Source organism: Antedon bifida, chromosome 7 (genome assembly GCF_963402885.1).
Source record: "Antedon bifida chromosome 7, ecAntBifi1.1, whole genome shotgun sequence".
In the NCBI taxonomy this organism is placed as follows: domain Eukaryota; kingdom Metazoa; phylum Echinodermata; class Crinoidea; order Comatulida; family Antedonidae; genus Antedon; species Antedon bifida.
Window position 1 is genome coordinate 4958927 of NC_136232.1, and position 19386 is coordinate 4978312.

Genomic DNA, 19386 nt, shown 5'->3' on the forward strand with positions numbered 1-19386 from the left:
AAAAACACATTTGTCTCATTCGCTTTAATTGTTATTAGGGCCTACTCAGAGTGTAATCATGTACACAAAGGTTGAAAATATAATTAGGCCTTTCTAATATTTTAAATTAGCTTGGTTTGTACGGTTTAGGGGCTTTTTATTACTTTTTAATTACTTCTATGATGACAATAATTTTACTAAGCTATTAATTATTCTACGGAGCAGAATAGCTCTTTTTGCAGTTGTTATTAATTTAAACTTACAGACAATATAATTTCTCTTTGGACAATGTAACAAATGACGCATATTATATGAAATATTAATAATACATTACTGTGTTTCAGTTTTCCATTTTTATTATTTATTTCCGTGTTTAATTTAAATCTAGTAGTCTGTAATGAAAATGTCAAAAGAATGTAGGAGGCGTATAGTACGGTATGCCGTGTAATTGGCGTTTCATACCTCTTCTCTTTCCGTCCGTGTTTGTTGATGTGTGACGAGCGGAAATAAACAAAGTTGTCTCAGCTCCGCCTCCTCTATTTTTATTACTCATTTAAAATGGAAAACCAAACTTATCAAAATGTTACAGGAAAAAACGAACGTCATGAAACGTTGAAAATAAGATTCATTAAATTTCTAAAGGAGTGGACTCATGTGGTATGCTTGATAAGTGCTCTTAGTCTAGGCCTATACTAAACAGGCTCTGGCCTAGCCTACTACTAGGGCCAGACCTCTTCTGCCTACGCCTAGCTAGGTAGGGCCAGGCTAGTTGGCCTCTCTCTGTACACTATCTGTAGGCCGCCTACACTAGCTAATAATAATTCCATTACATCATAGGTAGGCCTAACTAAATTAGGCCCTATTTGATTGGTTTTGGTATACCAAAATGAGCTCCCAATATATCATTCTGAAAACTATAGTATTTAATAAAATTTCAAAATAAAGTCTTTTTTTGTTATTAATATTATAATAATATACCTTGGCCTATTTGGGTTGGGGGGAAATAATTTGATTTGTATTCCTCCTTTTTTTTTTCTTGTAGGTTTTATGGCTTTTAGCAAATCTAATATTTTGGTTAGTGGTTTATTTTGAGTATGAGAATGGCCCAGAATACTACTATATCCGATTATTAGCTGGGGTGAGTATGTAACAAGTAATATGTCATTTTAAATGTAAGAAAAATGTGTGTTTATTCATCGTTGTCGTCCTAGCACATAACTGTAGATGATATTCAGATTCAATTTATTAAGTCATTCATACATATAGTACAATAATAATTGTTTTCTTGGCAGAAAAACACAAATAAAACAATACACATATATATACATTCATGATCAACATGGAACTTAACATGATCAAGCAATATAAAATACAACTAAAGTTCACATATCAATAAAAAAAACAAAACAAAAAACCTAATGACCTATTTTTGAAACTCATTGTTGTGTAGTCTAATAGCAAATATGTCTGTTTGTTTTAACTGGAATATATTGACATTATAGTTTATACAATAGTAACCTGATTTTTGTGTACAGTTATATACAGGCCCACTGTAATTTCTACATGAAGTTTACAAAGAACAAATTCCAGACTAATTAGGCAATAACTCTTTATTCAACATCTAACAAATACAGTACTGTAGTACTAATATACTTTAATATCTTGCCTTCCAATTACAATATCCCACTTCAGTCTTTTCCTAAACTACTGTAAACTTTTTTTTTCAACAGAAATATTAATATATTTTAACATGTTGCCTTTTACAACACAATTGTTGGCATCTTCAGAAAAGATATATTTTACAATTACAATCTCCCAATTCAGGCTTTTCTTAAACTACTGTATACTTTTTTTTTCAACAGAAGTCACTGCCATTTGCAAAAGCCTGCGCCGCCTGTCTGAATCTCAACAGTATGCTTATCATCTTTCCTGTTTGTAGAAATCTTATTTCTTTTTTCAAAGGATCTGTAAACACACAAGCAGTAAGTAAAAAAAATGAGAAAAATACAAAATGAGAATAACAGCTTCCCCCCACCCCCTAAAGTTTGAAATTTACAATGCATCTAATCAAGGCAATCTAACAACAGGATGCTGAGCTCCGGACATCAAAGGGTTTAGCTGTGGCTGCGACACTATCAATTCTGTGCCCTTAAAAGACACCACATACCGCGGAGAATATGTACATAGTACAGTTCTGTTGGTATTTGTCGCAGCCAGACATAAGATCAATGGACTGTTACGAGTTCCCATCTTGGCAAGGTGTCCTGTTGTTAGATTGCTTTGGTCTAATCATATGCCTCTAATCATGACATATATACGATTCAACAAAATGTGTATGCATGTTATTTTGTTTAAAACAACGCAACCTTAATGGTGATCCTGAAGTATTTTTACGTAATAATTAATTTGTTACCACCATTACTGTAGCTTTGTCACATTATTAATAACAATTGCCCAAAAATATGATGCTGACATAATGCAGCAATATTGATAATTCAATTGCTAGGATTAGGAAGTTTAGTAAATATTCTGAAAGGTCAAATGATGTTATTTAGATCGTGTATCATTATGGTCTAATTACAAAATACCATTTTTTCCATTGCATATGATACTTAAGTTACCATGAAATACTTTAGTGCATCAGCTATGCTTTTTAACAATGGTTTATTTTCCCAAATTAGTTTAACTATAATTAGTAATTGGGCAAATAAAATAAGGAAATGAAATAAACAAACGTACAACATAGTATTTAAAAGCTTGACTGGGTTTCTAGATTCAAAACTCCCTTGTCTGATCTTTTTGACAACGCTATGAGTAAATACTGCTGATTCATTGAAATTCAATTTTGTAGTGGCTTATTTCCAAGTTATGTAATACACTGTGTAAAGCTCTGTCTACACTATCAAACTAGTTTGACAAAAAATGTGATGTGGCCAAACATGATAGTGATATGCCCAAATATGGTACTGATATGACATCATCATGTTCATATATGGGCACATCACATTTTTTTGTCACATAAAGTTTGATAGTGTAGTCAGAACTTTAGGTGTAAATTACTAATTTTGTTGTTTTTCTCTACACAGTGCTGTAAAAGAAGTGTACGACGTCTGCTCGACAAGAATTTGGTTTTCCACAAGACATTAGCTTATGTCATTGTTCTTTTTACTCTTGGGCACATAAATGCACACTACTTTAATTTTCAACATTTATACAATGCAAAAGTGTACCCAGAAAGTGAAATTGAGAGGACACTTAGTTCCCTATCGTATGGACAACCTGATACATGGGTTAATCCCGTGCAAGGTGCAACCAAGGTATTTTAATATTACTGTATGACTTGTTGATCTGGGTATGAAATTATGGAAATATAGAGTAATTGTGGTACATGTGTACCTTGTACTTGTGTAATATGGTGGTATAGTAGAACCCCTATTAAGAGGACACTTTCAAAATCCCTTTAATAGAGCTGCCTCCTCAACAGGAGTTGGCCGTAGTGTTAAAACATAATGCACCTCGTTTGTTTAACCAGAAAGTGTCCCCTTAATAGAGGTGCCTCCTCAATAGGAGTTGGCCGTACTGTTAAAACATATTGCTCCTCGTTTGTTAAACCAGAAAGTGTCCCCTTAATAGAGGTGCCTCCTCAATTGGAGTTAGCCGTAGTGTTAAAACATAATAGTGCATCCAAACATCCAAGCTCTAACCAGGCCCAACATTGCTTAACTTCGGTGATCTGACGAGAACCAGTGTTTCAACGTGGTAAAGCCGTATGATGATGATTATTATTATATAATAATTATAGTATAAATGATGATGATGATTATTATTTCAGACAGGTTATGGCCTTGGCGTTATTCAACAAGTCCTTACCCGTGTGGCTGGATGGACTGGTGTTTTCATCACGATAGCATTACTACTCATGTTCACCTCCGCAACTGAATTCATCAGGTTTCTATCTTTTTTGTGTCAGTCATTTTGTAACATTAATGCATCAATTGACGCCAAATTTGTTCATAGGATGAATACTTTTATTTGTTCTGCTCATTAAACAAACAGTGATGTTGTGTAATTTAAAAGTGAAAAGAGAAAAAAAAAGTTATAATAACTATGAAACCAAAACATCATTTTTAAAAGACAAACAGAAACATTACATTTGATTAATTATTAATTCTTTTTGAAAAAACCAAAAATTAGCGAAACTAACCTGCTTGACACTTTCGCTGTCGGATCGGACTTCTTAAAAAAAAATGACAAATATGTCATTAAACAGATTGACCTCTAGAGGTCCAATTCTGTTTAATGACCGTTTAGTATCGCTAATCTTTTTTTTTTTCGAATATCCAAAGCCAGATAAACATTTTTAATAACATTACATTTGTTAACAGAAACTTTCTCCACTAATTTTATGAGACAAAATGTATAATTTATTTTTTTTGTGTCAATCATTTTGTAAAAATGCATCTTGACGCCAAATTTGTTCATAAGACAAATTCTGTTATTTTTACTGCTCATTAAAATAAACAGTGATATTGTGTAATTTATATAAAGTGAAAAGTTATAATAACTATGAAACCAAACAACATTTTTCTAAGACCAATAGAAACACGAATAGTCTTCTGAAAAATTTATTTCAATACACTTTTCCAAACTTTCCCCACTAATTTTGCACACCAGGAATTTTCCAATATGTTAATATTAGTACTAACTAAGTTTAACTAACCAAAATAATAATAAGACTGTAAATCTTATGCCTTGAGTAGTTTTTGAGTTAATAGTACTTCCTAAGTTTAATTTTATATTGATAACATGATTGATTGATTTATTAAATTTAAAATGCATGTCTTTTGTTTCAGGCGATCATACTTCGAAACCTTTTGGTTCACTCACCACTTATTTGTAGTCTATTATGCGTTTCTAATTGCCCATGGATCTGAGTAAGTTACTAAAGTGTTTTAGTATTAATAATTATTATAATTATAATAATAATAATTATTAATAATTCAATAATTATTGGCATAGCACTGAGTGCTAATACTATAAAAAGGTATATTTACTGTACTGTAAACTTTACCACTTTATCCATTATTATGTCATTTTAATTTATAGGCTATTATCCAATTTTATTATTATCATTATTATAAGAAGTTGAATATGTCCCCTACCCCTAATCTCCACAATGTCCAACCCCCATACTGGATTCTACACACTTAAGATTTAAGATTATTTTATTATTTTCTCACTGGGAGCGAGTGGCCAGAGCGAGTGAGTGGCCAAGCGGTTAAGACAGAGGAACCGTACTACCTTGCCATATTAACATCGGCAAGGGTTCAAGCCTCACTCGTTCCATGGTGGTAGAACAAGTCTTCTCGAATAAAGACTATAAACTGTGAGTCCAGTGTACACATTTGGCTCATGTGCACTTTAAAGAACCTAGTACATCTTTTGAGACGAGTAGGTGTAATACTGTATACACACACAGCCACTGTCTCACACACACAGACACTTCATAACTCATCAAGAGGGCCCCTTGATTGTCAGCATACGCTTAGGTTCACCCTCTATAAATAAGGTGAAAAAAAACATTTTGCAATCTCAATTTTTACCTACACGGCTCATTTTGTTACAAGACCTAATATTTTTCTTATAAACATCCTGTAAGCGCATCTATTGTTTTCTTACAGAGGAATTATACGTTATCAAACAAACGTTGATGAACACGATCCAACATTCTGTGCGGATTATCCTGGTAGTTGGCCGGAAATGAAGGAATGTAAAACGGAACCATTGTTTTCCGGTGGCGAATCAAAGGTACTGTATCTATCCAGACTTAAATAAACTTATTTTTAAGTGCTATTAGTTGGGAACGTCACTTGAATGGGACTTTAATAAACAAGCATCCTTTTATTTTTAATGTTTTTTATAATATAACTTTTTCTTTTTATTGGTTTGAAACATCACTTGACTGATTACTTTGTACTCTCTTGTTTTTTTTTTCAGAGCTGGAAATGGGTGATTGCACCATTAATAATCTATTTCATAGAGAGAATTGTCAGGTTTTATCGTAGCATACAGACAGTCACGATAACAAAAGTAAGACAATTATAAATTTTTCATCAATCCACATAAATAAACAGTGGTGTAGCGCAGAGGCCTGAGGCCCCTGGTTTAGGAAACCTAAGTGGCCCTCCCAGTTCCAACGCTGGAGGCCTCGGATGTTTTTAGCCTTTTCAGCATATTTTAATGCCTGTTTTTTTCTCTGGACACTGCTTATGGGCCCCTATAAGCTCCGGGCTCCTGTGTTTAGCCAGTGGGCTCTCATAGCCGTTACACCACTGATAACAAACCTTAACAAACAAGTATTTCTCGGGTGGGACTCGCTAGATTACTAGCCACCTGTCGTTTATGCATCTACTGAGAGCTTGGAGCTTGAACTGATGACTAGGGTTAGAATCAAGCCAAAGGAAACTGCACTAACAATTATTCAATTATTATCAAGAACAATGTGGTTGCCGGAACTACAGTATTTTATGTTATTCATTGATTAATGTGTAAAAATTGAGTAAACAATTGAAAAGAAGTACTTCTCACATTTGTCCTTCCTTGTTTAATTTGGTTTCCAGTGTAAACACTGATCATAATAATAATCAATTTTTATTATTCTAGGTTATTGTACACCCGTCCCAGGTCATTGAACTACAAATGAAAAAACCAGGATTTGCTATGTTACCGGGCCAGTACATATTTATCAAGTGTCCAAAGTTGTCCAACTTGCAATGGCATCCGTTTACTCTGACATCTGTGAGTGATTCTGTTTTTAAAAAGATTTTTTTTCTCTTAAACCATATATTTAGTCATATCATAATCTAATATACAGTACTACATGCCTACAATATTCTTATTATCTATAATTTATTCAGTGGATTTATGTTTTCTTTAGTGTAAAATTATTCTTTATGGATACCCACCCCATTTTTGTGTATATATTTGTTTTATATTTTAAATACTTTGATTAAAATTTCACTTTAAATCATTAGTACAGTATTAATACCATAATTAGTTACAGAACTTAATTTTACCTTTGGTGAATAAACATATTAGAAATGAAAAACTATTCAATCATACTATCAACAGCCACAAATAGAGTCAATTTGGTTTAAAATCAATATAAATATATTTACAATAACTGTACTTCAAAACATTATGTAATATGTTGTCAATGCTTTTTTTGCAGTCACCAGATGAAGAATTTTTTAGTGTTCACATTCGTACTGTAGGAGATTGGACCCAAGCTCTTGCAAAAGCCTGTGGTGCCAACAGTGAGGACGAGATATATATGATGCCATCAAAACTACCCAGGTACGTATTCACACTAGCTATTTGAAACTGAAATAACCAGGACTAACACCCTTTTCACACCTGCATAAATTTTTACAACTTGCAACAAATTTTTATGCGAACCATGAGAAACCTCGGAAGGAAATCATAGTTGTGCGCTATTTGATTACTTTGCTTGGTCAGTTTAATACCAGGGCAATACATGTGCATGCAGGAACAACTTGGGACATCTCAGAACAAAAAAAAAACAGGCCTTTCATATTTGTGTTTTTCACAAATTGTCTATGCAAACCTGGTTTCAACTTGTTACAAGTTGTTACTTTTTTGCATGTGTAAAAAGGGTATAAAGGCCCATTTACACTAGGATGATAACGATGGACGATAAATATTATATAAACATGCATTTTTTTTACATAAAACAACATAAATTAGAAAGGTTTTCGTTCTAGAACTATAGGATAATCATTTATGCTGTCTTTGATAAAAATAATATTTTTTAAATTCCAATCAAATGACGTCATGATAAATAAAAACAATAAAATCGTTGTATTGTCACGATATTATTGCTCTTACTAATCATGACGTCATTTGATTGGACGTGTGAAAATATCATTTTCATCAAAGGAAGCATAGAAGGTTATTCTATAGTTCTAGAATGAAAAGTTTTTATATTCCTTTTGTTTTATGTATGAAAAATGCACATTTGTCTATTTATCATCGATCGTTATCGTCCTAGTGTAAATGGGCCTTAAGTGTGGTTAAACTAGAATAAAATGATCTATGCTCAATATTCTGCATGACTTCAAGCCAATTTAAAGTTTAGAAAGCGTGTCATAATTTTCATTCTGCATATTGCAATCTGTGTTATCTTTACAGAATTGCAGTTGATGGACCATTTGGAACGGCAAGTGTCGACATATTTAAATACCAAGTTGGTATGTGTGTGGCAGCCGGTATTGGTGTGACGCCATTTGCTTCAATTTTAAAATCAATATGGTGAGCCTATTCAAACATCTTCTTCCTTTGCTAATTTTTTCAAAAAACATAAATTCTGACAAACAGACGGTTAAGAATTATGTGAATTTCTAACCTACTGTATGTAGTATTTCTAGTGACGATGTTAAACATCTATGTTTTTTACAATTTTTTTTGCATTTTACATTTCGATAAAGCTAACTAAATAATTTTATTTTATGTATTTAGTCACAGTTATGTTGTTATCCCCCAAATACATGGGCTATTTTGTAAATCAGTTCACCAGGGTAACCCCCTACTCATCTCTAATAATGAACTGGGTTCTTTAAAGTACACACTGTGTACACGGGACCTACAGTTTATAGTCCTTATCCGAGAAGACTTGTTCCACCACCAGAACTGGGAGCGAGTCCGCCTAGAACCTTTGCCAATATTGTTTTCACTTTTGGTATGGTTAATGTGTCTTAACCGCTTGGCCATTTGACTTGCTCAGTAATTATTACTTTATTTAATTAATTACTTATTTTCAGGTACCGATTACTAAACAATTCAGAAGATTTGAAACTTAAGAAAGTATATTTCTTTTGGATTTGTCCGGATACAAACGCATTTGAATGGTTCTCTGAGTTACTTGAAAGATTTGAAAGCGATATGATTGAGAAAGGTCATGCAAACTTCTTAAATTATAATATTTATTTGACAAGAGGTTGGAGTTCGAAGCAGGTATGTTTATTTATATTAATATCTGTGTTTTATAATATGAATACTGAGTTGAAACACAGGTTCTCGTCAGATTGCCAAAGTTAAGCAACGTTGAGCCTGGTTGCTTTCTGGATGGGAGACCATATGGGAATCGTGTCAGGTGCTGTATATACCAGAGAGTGATGGTATAATGATGATATTGGACTAGCATGTGATAGGCATGGGTTAAAGCCTATCTGTACCATACTGATTGTATTCTTAGGCAAGATGCTTTTTCTCATTGGATGGGATGTAAAGCCGTTGGTCCTGTGTATGTTGCATGTTAAAGTACTTGGTACACTATTCTAAAAAGAGTAGGAGTTCGTCTCTTGGTGTGGTTACAAGTTTTTACAGGCTTTTTGCAGGTGTGAAAAGGGTATTAGAGTGAGATTTTCACTCCCAACACAAGTGTCTTTAGAGGAGGGTACAGTAACTCCAAATAAAGAGACAGAGAGAATTTGGCGTTTTTGATTTATTTAATAAGTTTAAAGAATCTGAACATAGTAAATACAATTATATATAATTTTTTTCTTTATTTTAGGCTAAAAATATTTATTTATTAGAAAATGAAAACACAGATGCAATTACAGGATTAAGACAAAAGACACACTATGGTCGTCCCAAATGGACAAGTATTTTTCCGGCGATTGCCAATGAAAACCAAGGGTAAGTTTACAGTATAAGTGCTAATAATAATGGTAGTCTGATATAGCGCATAATACAATGTTGTGCTTTAAACTAAAAAATGATCCATAAAATATCCCAAAATAAAAAAAAGGAGAAAAGCTGAGTAACCATTTACACTGCCCCGTTCTCCAGCACTTTAAAGCTTTAAATATGAGAGCTCGCCGGAACAAAATTCACAGGAGCTCTACCAAAATAAGAAGAAAAAAGATGTTGCTTAAAAATATATATATTGCCGTTGTTTTATTTTATTTCGTTTTTAAATTCTGTTTAAAGCTGTACAATAGTAGTTCAAACAAACATTTAGTATTTTAATACTTTACATTTAAAGATATATTTTCCCCCATAAAACAAAATTTGTAACAATTTTGTTGTTGAATATGCCATTTTACTGTCCCGTAATAGTTATTAACTTCAACCAAAAATAGTAATTTGCAGCAAATAATAGTCAAATTGTCTGTTTTTGGTTAGATTTTACAGAAGTAAATAACTTTGTTAAAACTACAAAATGGCCTATTCAAAGTTTGATTTTACTAATCTTCATTTTTCAAGTTTTTTTGGGACAATACATTTTACAACAAATTTAAATAACAGTGATTTTATAATTTTAGTATTGTTATTATTTTATTTATTTTCATAGGATTGATACAGGTGTGTTTTACTGTGGTCCAAGTGGCTTGTCGGAAATTCTACATCGAAACTGTGAACTACACTCTACCATTTCTCGTGAGGCTGGTTGTCGATTTTTTTACAATAAAGAAAACTTTTAATTTCCATTTTTTAACAATCAATGTAAACTGTATTTTTCCAAAAATGTAATGTCAACACAATGTAGTAAATAAAAGTATATATTTTTACATAGCAGATAAGAATATTTTATTAAAAATAACATAATTTTATACTTGCAAGGATTAAGTAAAGTACAATTTTTATAGTTAGGTCTTTAATTAATTAAATTAATAATAATATAATTTAATTAAAAACAAATTTTAAAAACCCAAATTAGGATTTCATTTAAGTTTTAGATAATTAGATTATAAAATCTGACACAGTTTTACACTTGCAAGAATCGAGTACATTACATGCTGATAATGTTTTATAGATAAGTTTCCAATCAAAAAGCCATCCAAATAAAGATTCCGTTCAGTTTCAGAATACCCTGATAAACAATTAAATTTTAATACTTATTTGTAAATCTTCAGACAGACCAAAACCAACCTAAATGCCTATCATTTTGCACTTTTATATATTTATTATTTAAGGTTTAGATACAGTACCAAGGTTTAAGTAAGTCTCTGTCTTTGATTACAGTACAACCCTTCTTTTGAGACACCCCTATTAAGGAGAGACTTTATCTCGAAATGAGGGGCAATATACATTTTAACACTCCAGCCCCTACTCAGAGGACAATTTCAATTTTTTGGTTAGTGTACCCTATTCAGGGCACACACTTATGAAGGGGACAATTTGATGGGTCTCAAAGGTCTCACCTTATTACTACTTTATAATACAATATTCTTGTTATAAACACAAAAACTTTCACTTAAATTCTGTGCTATTACATCCAAAGAAACTGTTTTGTATTTAAATGTATAGTAGATTAGATGTAAAATGTATGTTTTCTCTGTATGTAATACTTTTGTCTTTTTCATACTATTATTACAAATCAAATTAAAAGTGTGCTTGCTTGTTCAAAACATTTCCAATATACTAACATTTCTGCACAAGCATAATTTTAAAGTAGCTGTTTTTATTATTAGTATGCTGTCGACTTGATTTCCCAGTAAAATCTATGGCAGAGCTCATGGATGCAATTCATTGTACATCCTCTGCACTCCTTCGAACCACATACCCTACACACTCCTAGCAAATATGCCCCTAGTGACACTCCTGCCAACTACACTTTTTGCACTCCTGCCAACCACACTTTTTGCACTCCTGTCAACCACACCCTCTGCACTCTTGTCAACCACACCCTCTGCACTCCTGCCAACCACATAAGCCTACACTCCTGCCAACCACACTCTCTGCACTCCTGCAAACCACATACCCTACACTCGTGGCGAAATTCCCCCTAGTGACACTCCTGCCGACCACACCTTCTGCACTCCTGCCGACCCGAGCCCTTTACACTCCTGTCGACCAATCCCCCACCCGTATTTAACCAAATAGTTTTGATTAGAAGTTTTAACCTATTAGATATTCTTTAAGTTGTGTTATTTTATTTTCATTCTACTAAACATTCCAATATAATTCAGTCCTTGTCTTTATAAACATACTGTACTAATAACACGATTATGAGTCACATTAGCAAATTAGGTATTGTTGTACATTTATTAACTTTCTATGTATATTCTTAATTTAATGCACAATATTCTTCAGAAGTACTGTTAACATCTAAACTATATTCATCTTGATTTTATGATATTTGAACTATATTTTCTACGAAATAAAGTTTTTAATAAAATCTGATATTGCGTATTCTATTGTTTGTTATGATTGTCATATGCGTTTTACGTTTTTGTCTTAACTGGCGTGCCATACAAAAATTATTGTTCGTTGGTGGCGCTAAACTAAATGCTCAAAAGTAAATAAAATGTAAGTTGGTATTTGTAATAATTTTACATGTTTTTAGTTGTATTTTGCATTTTTTTAAATATACTCATGAAACAGGTTTATGTAGGTACCGAATGGGCAAAAACTATGGAAACATATCTAATAATCCTCCCTCTAAACTTACTACATATAGTTAGGCCTAGCTTACTACTTTTTTTTAACTTGCTCGGCCGGAAAAAGGCCTCTGCTCCGCGTACGACGACTAGAGTTTGAGATAGGCCTAGGGCCTGTATAAATTTGCAGATGTAGTTTAAACTTTTAAGTTAAAAGCAGTGTTTGTGTGTGTAACACTAGGCAAGCTATAATTTCAGATCCATATTTATCTAGGCCTAGGCCTACCAAATTTACCAAATATTTTTTAAATAATACTATTTTGTTCAATCAATAATGAATTTTAATAAACTATTTAGAAAGAAAACATTGACGTCATCGAAGTGAAGAGAAAGATGTTCATTACAATTTGCTACATATACCTTACATATTCTGACAACCAGTCAAAGAAAAGGCAATTAAGTACGCTAGTGGAGATGTTTTGTAACCATATACCGAGATCCAGTCTACTGTTTCAACGAGTAGTCCTAAGCCATTCGCTTGGGAGAATGCCAAGGATTCTCAAGCCTGGAGCATTAAGTATATCCAGCTTTTGTGACGATGGAATGGAGTCAATCACACTGGAAACACTGATGGAAAAGGGTGGAAAACAGGTCCTTGAAATTTCTCCAAAGGTAGTTAAAATATATTATCGTATACATATAAATTATCTACTACAGTATTTTTTCCCTGAGAAACAAACAAGGGGCAATATGTACAGACAGTATAGTCAATGAGTGACTACTGTATTTAGGGGACACCTCTATTCAGGGGACACTTTCGTAAGAAACAAGGGTGCGGCAATATGTACACATATTATAGGCAACGACTATTTATGGGACACCTCTGATTATGGGACACTTTCGTGAGAAACAAACGGGTGGTAATGTGTGCCCACACTACAGTTATGACTTTTAGGGGACACCATATTTAAAGGACAGACACACTCTGTTGGATACCGTTCTACTGTATTGCATAATATTAATAGTTATTATTATTAATTTAATTTATCTGCTATTTATTTTTACATTGCAACATGAACAATTACAAATTTTAATTTTTAAATATTTATTTCTTACTTTTTATTACAGCAATATGTTGACTTATCCCATGACTGGACACTATTCATTGGTTCATCCTCACCAGTAATTAAAAAGTGCAATCCGTCAAACAAATTAACTAACCAATCAGAGATGTATTTATTAATAGAAGCCACTCCTCCGTACATAGATAGAAATGGACATGTACATCTTAGAAAAGTACCATCTGAACAAGCCGTTAAACTGTCACGGTTGACAAAGCCAATTGCCTGGAAGTCGGGAGAGCCATTTGGAATCGTCGTGAAAGCTAGCGTGGAGCAATGTGCTAAAACAGGACTGGCGTTCTTAGATGGCGTTCTGGAACTTGATGATGGGTTATTGGTTGAGCATATAGCAAGTGAGTTTTTATTTTGTTGTATTATCTGGCAAGTTTTTTCAGTTTTATTTGTGATTCAGGTTTGAACTAGTATTACAGTGAATCTAATATTATTTCTAAATGACTTATTCTCAAAGATAATATTGTTATGGATTTAATTGTGTGTGGAAAATGTACTGAATGTACAATGAAGATAAGTTTGAACATGAAGTCCCCAATTTACACAGTTAAGTACTTCACAGCAAAATCCACTCCATAATCCAGTCCAAGTTGAGATCATTAACATTATTTTCATTTCAGCTGTTGGAATTCGAGGCAGAGCCCAAAGTCTTCTATCCAGAAAAGCTTCTCTACAACAACAAGCACTTTTACAGAGCCAGCTAAGCACCACAGATCACCAGCCAAGCACAGCAAGTCACCAGCCAAACCCAACAGATCACCAACCAAGTACAACAGATCACCAGCCAAGTACAACAGATCACCAGCCAAACCCAACAGATCACCAGCCAAACCCAACAGATCACCAGCCAAACCCAACAGATCACCAGCCAAACCCAACAGATCACCAGCCAAACCCAACAGATCACCAGACTAGTAGTCGTAAAGTGCCAAATGTCTTGGTGTATACAGGTATATAGTTGACTCGCTCAATTGTACTAACCAGCATATTGCTACAGTACGGTATACACATTTGCCCTGCCAACAATTTTAGTTCTTGTACTCATACAGTATGTGAACATTTTTGACAGTCTTGTGCAATAAACCTTTAGTACGGTACTTCTATGTATAGAGCTACTAAAGTGAATTATCACTGACAGCATCTTTGGCTATGTTGAATATACACTTACTATAAACAACTGCTTACTATGCTTGTCACTGTATGTCTTGATATAAATTCAGTACATTATGTAGGAAATCGAACAGCATTCAAACTGTTTTTGTATTTTCTTGTTTTAAATATCATCTTACAATAAATTGTTAGAATGGTGCTATAAAATGAAACGATTGACGATTGGTAAATGATTTACTTGAATGTTTTCAGATAGTGATGACAAAGAACCAGATCATTATCTGATGGTTAGAAAAGTATTGCAACAATGTCTTCATCCAGATCACTATGTCATCTACCATTTAACCAAATCGCAGATTCTAAATCACCCATGGATTGACAACACTGCCCTCTTAGTTTTATCTTCCGAACTTGAAATGAAAGAATCCATCAAAGCAACCAACAAAATTAAGTGTTTCTTGGATTCTGGAGGCAATGTTTTGAATTTTTCTTCTAGACTTTATTTACCAGACTGTATCAGCGTTAAAAAACAGAACTGGAATGCATCTATAATTGATGTGGAATATTATAATAAATGTTTAGAAAATACAAAATCTTTAAAATGTCTGCACAGAGACTATTTATTTAGCATTGACAAGAGTCCAGAGCAGAATGGTACAGATTTGACTGTACTTGCAAAATGCGAAGATCAACCAGTTATTATTGAGGTCAAGTCAAAAGGCCAAGGAACAGCACTTCTATGCCAGGTTTGAAATATTTTTTATCAGGATTTGTTTTTGATTGAAATAAGTATAAAATAAAAATAATTTTTAAAATGTTTTTAAATTTGTTTTTGACAGGTACGTTTGGATGTAGATCCATCAAAAGACAAGATGGTTAATTCCGAAGAATTTGCTGAGCTCAAGAAATCTAACCAGACTCGATATGAAGTGCTTTCAGACTTGTTCTCCCATCTCGGTGTTGTTTGTTCACTTGGTGTAACTCCTTCTATAACTCCATGCTACATACACTCCAATTCAGGTGTAAGTATACAATGACCTTTTATATAATAATAATAATCGTATTAATAATAATAATATCCTGGATATATAAAGCGCTTAATGTTGTGAAACCTCTAAGCGCTGTACATATTTCCTCCCGGTCATTTTTTTATCAAACATGGATGGAAACATACTCTCATAATGCAGCTAGTAATCAGCACAAAGTTGTGTCTTGACCATACCAGGTACCCATTTGTACTCCTGGGTGGATAGAGGAAAACGCAAGTAATGTGTCTTGCCAATAAGGATAAAAGCAATGCTACATAAACATTCTTGAACCAATCATTGAGTGTAATATAGTAGCTATAGTGATTCCCAATTTTTTTATTTAGAGAGCACAAGTGAGTTTTCTAAACACAATCAAAGGCCGTTTAAAAGAAGGATGTCTACACTCCAGACTTTCCACTTTACAGTTTGTCGACACTTTCCCTTCGGATAAAGAGATAGATTCAGAATGTATACCAGTAATTACAACACATCCAAAAGCCGTGAACTTTGACATGGAAGCATATCAGAATCACTTGCACACCAAAGTGTTAGGAAACGTCGTTCTTTATTCAGAAGTTATTCCAACAACTATGACCTTGTTTGAAGGGTATGTTATATTTACTATTCACAGAACCAAGGACGCATAAACTATTTAGTTTTTCTTTATTATTTATTTATACTGGGTGATGTCTTCAGTCAAAGACTGGTCTCCCAGAGGGCCCAGTTATGATCAGTGGCTGTGATGTACTAGTACACCGGGGTAACCCCCTACTCGTCTCGAAAGATGTACTAGGTTCTTAAAGGTGCGCATGAGCTAGGTGTGTACACTTCTATGGTTTATAGTCCTTATCCAAGAATACTTGTTCTACCACCAGAATCATGGAGGGAGTGAGCCTCAAACCTTTGCTGATGTTATTGCTACGTAATTACGGTTCCACTGTCTTAACTGCTTGGCCACCCACTCGCTCTAAACTAACCAAAGCTTAGGTGAATAAAAGGTTTAGTTTCCTATCTCACAAATGATCTTCTTCATCAAACTTCAGTCTTCCTCTTGAAACTAACAGAACTTTTAAATCGATTAATATAATTCCAAATGGTAAATTAAATTTTAGGTGTCAATTCCTAATTTTTAAACAGTTTTATCTGTTACTGATTATACTTTTTTTTATTAGGTTTATGTTTCATGTTGAGGAGAATGTAGGAACAGTTGCCATAGCTACAAGAATGACCCAAGGAAAAGGTTAAGTAATAATAAATACATTTTGTCACTGTCATCACCATCATGTTTTCATTCTGATTCTACTGATCTTGAGATCGTGGGTTCGAATGCTTGTATCCTTGGGCAAGACTTTGCCTCTCTCGACCCAGGTGTACAAATGGGTACAGGCTTGGTACGGTCAAGACATAACTTTGTGCTGATTAATAGCTGCATTATGGGATTATGTTTCCATACGTGTTTGATCTAAAAATGACCGAGGTAATATAATGTACAGTACATTCACAACATTAGGCGCTTTATCCAGGATATTATTATTATTATTATAAATGGAACTGCAAAAACTAACATGGTTTCTTTCATATTTAGGTCGAGGTGGAAATGCTTGGATATCTCCAATAGGTTGTGCAATGTTTTCTGTCCATGTACGCATTCCTATCCAATCTAACCTTGGACAACGTCTACCCTATCTGCAGCACATTGCATCTGCTGCAGTGGTTGAGGCTGTAAGATCCTTAGATGGCTATGAGGTAATAATAGTACATTGATATGTATAAAATAATGCACAGGATTAAATAGAAATAAGTAGTTATTCTAAAAATAGCCATTTTAAAAATTCATGATCAAATAGAATATAGCTAATCTAAAAATAGTCTTTCTAAAAATAGCCATTCTAAAAATAGCTGTTATAAAAATATCTGTCTTAAAAATAGCCATTCTAAAAATATCTGTTTTAAAAACAGCCGTTCTAAAAAAAGCTATTCTAAAAATATCCATTTTAAATTGAGGATAGTGATACTGGAAGAAAATCAATAATACAATTTGTTTTAAAATTGTCACAATAGGCATGATTAAGAACATTATCTGTTTTATCTATAAAAAAAATGTAATAAAATCTTTTTTAGAATATTGATCTGCGACTGAAATGGCCAAATGACATTTACTATGGTGACAAAATGAAACTGGGGGGTGTGATTGTCAACTCATGTTGCTGGGAAAATAAATTTCATGCCATCATAGGTTAGTAGTGAAATTACATTTTCTTTTACTTTTTAATATCAATAATCAGTGGTTGGGATTTACTTGATATTCTTTGGATTAAATTGCAAATGCAACAATTTCTGTTGCTGCTGTAGCTACATTTTCATATCTTTACTTGTAAAAAGGTAGAGAATTTTCAATTTTTGTAAAATAGGACAAAATAAATATGAATACATATATCTTGTTATCTTTATTACACTAAAAAATACATTGGTAGCCAAAAGCTGAATTGCTGCATTTTTTACAATAAACTTACAATATTTATAAAATAAAAATATTTATCAAATTAAAATATTGATTAAGAATGGTAAAATTTAGATATAAAAAAATTTAGTATACACTATTAAATGACTTATTTTTTTCTAGGATGTGGTTTTAATGTTAACAACAGTGACCCAACGATATGCATCAATGACCTGGTAGCCAGGCACAACCACGAGTGTGATATGAACCTGTTGCCTTTAACAAGAGAGTTGCTGATTGCACGAACACTGACGTACATAGAAAGAATTATTGAACACTTTCAACTATATGGAAAAGACTCTTTTCTACCTGTCTACTACAAACATTGGTTACATAGGTAATTAAAGATGTTTTATCGAAAAATATGATTTTGTTACGAAAGTAATTATACAAATCAACAAAGAAAAAGTTTTAAAAAAAAGTCAGAAACTGAGCGATATACTTGGCATAATGCAGAGAGCATATAAAATGATATTTTGGCCCATATTAAAGTTATAGATAACTCAAGATTTTATTAGGCTTAGGGACATCACCAATATATTGATCTAAAAAATCATCTTAAGACATGGTATGTTGGTACTGTATTTACCTATTTGCAAACACAAAATTTAGTGTACATTTCCGTTAAAATAAATAATTAAACCAAGTAATATTTTGGTAATGAAAATGATTTCATAATTTTATGTTACGCATAATTATAATTAGAAATAATCAAACCAACTTTTTGAAGTAAAAACATATCAATTGACTTTATATTTACTTTTCTAAAATACAGTGACATGAAAGTGCACCTGGAAAATGAGGATGGACCAGAGGTTGAAATTGTTGGACTAGATGATATGGGATTCTTGGCGGTCAAGAACCAGTCTGGTCAAGTAGTCAGTGTCCAACCTGACGGAAATAGCTTTGACATGATGAAGAACCTACTAGTGACAAAAGCAAGACCATAAATAGAGGTAAAATAATATTTTTAGAGGTAAAATAAGGCATTAAAAATGATAGACAACTTGAAATTGTTCAAGCATAGGAATAGCTGTTTATATGTACTGTAGACTAGACCTAGGAATAACTGTGAATGCAGACTAGGCCTAGGAATATCTGTGAATGCAGTCTAGGCCTAGGAATAACTGTGAATGCAGACTAAGCCTAGGAATATCTGTGAATGCAGTCTAGGCCTTGGAATATCTGTGAATGCAGACTACTGTAGGCCTAGGAATATCTGTTTGTGCAGT

The 19386-nt window shown here is 33.1% G+C and overlaps 2 protein-coding genes across 3 annotated transcripts in view; both read left to right on the forward strand.

Moving 5' to 3' along the window:
* The first annotated feature begins 515 nt into the window (after positions 1 to 515).
* On the forward strand, positions 516 to 11695 carry LOC144847342 (NADPH oxidase 2-like). Its single transcript, XM_078703639.1, has 14 exons — positions 516 to 636; positions 1022 to 1117; positions 1842 to 1961; positions 3066 to 3296; positions 3812 to 3927; positions 4833 to 4913; positions 5661 to 5787; positions 5977 to 6069; positions 6643 to 6777; positions 7211 to 7335; positions 8191 to 8310; positions 8820 to 9012; positions 9572 to 9696; positions 10355 to 11695. The coding sequence occupies exons 1-14, from the start codon at positions 538 to 540 to the stop codon at positions 10482 to 10484; spliced, it is 1791 nt and encodes a 596-aa protein (XP_078559765.1). The 5' UTR covers positions 516 to 537; the 3' UTR covers positions 10485 to 11695.
* Positions 11696 to 12277: 582 nt separating this feature from the next.
* LOC144847337 (biotin--protein ligase-like) overlaps positions 12278 to 19386 on the forward strand; it is a 62457-nt gene continuing 55348 nt past the window's right edge. For both annotated transcript variants that reach the window (XM_078703631.1, XM_078703630.1), the window contains exons 1-12: positions 12278 to 12312; positions 12741 to 13055; positions 13512 to 13857; positions 14137 to 14466; positions 14879 to 15372; positions 15466 to 15648; positions 15999 to 16261; positions 16827 to 16894; positions 17240 to 17400; positions 17776 to 17890; positions 18278 to 18491; positions 18930 to 19110. In XM_078703631.1, the coding sequence (XP_078559757.1) occupies positions 12777 to 13055; positions 13512 to 13857; positions 14137 to 14466; positions 14879 to 15372; positions 15466 to 15648; positions 15999 to 16261; positions 16827 to 16894; positions 17240 to 17400; positions 17776 to 17890; positions 18278 to 18491; positions 18930 to 19104 (2628 nt within the window). In that variant the 5' untranslated portion in view covers positions 12278 to 12312; positions 12741 to 12776 and the 3' untranslated portion in view covers positions 19105 to 19110. The remainder of the gene's footprint in view (positions 12313 to 12740; positions 13056 to 13511; positions 13858 to 14136; positions 14467 to 14878; positions 15373 to 15465; positions 15649 to 15998; positions 16262 to 16826; positions 16895 to 17239; positions 17401 to 17775; positions 17891 to 18277; positions 18492 to 18929; positions 19111 to 19386) is intronic.

Excerpts from the sequence above, each read along its gene's own strand:
- LOC144847342 (XM_078703639.1), top strand. The coding sequence starts at position 538 with ATGGAAAACCAAACTTATCAAAATGTTACAGGAAAAAACGAACGTCAT. Across the intron at positions 637-1,021 it reads TAAAGGAGTGGACTCATGTG|GTTTTATGGCTTTTAGCAAA; the intron begins GTATGCTTGATA and ends TTTTTCTTGTAG. Across the intron at positions 3,928-4,832 it reads TCCGCAACTGAATTCATCAG|GCGATCATACTTCGAAACCT; the intron begins GTTTCTATCTTT and ends CTTTTGTTTCAG.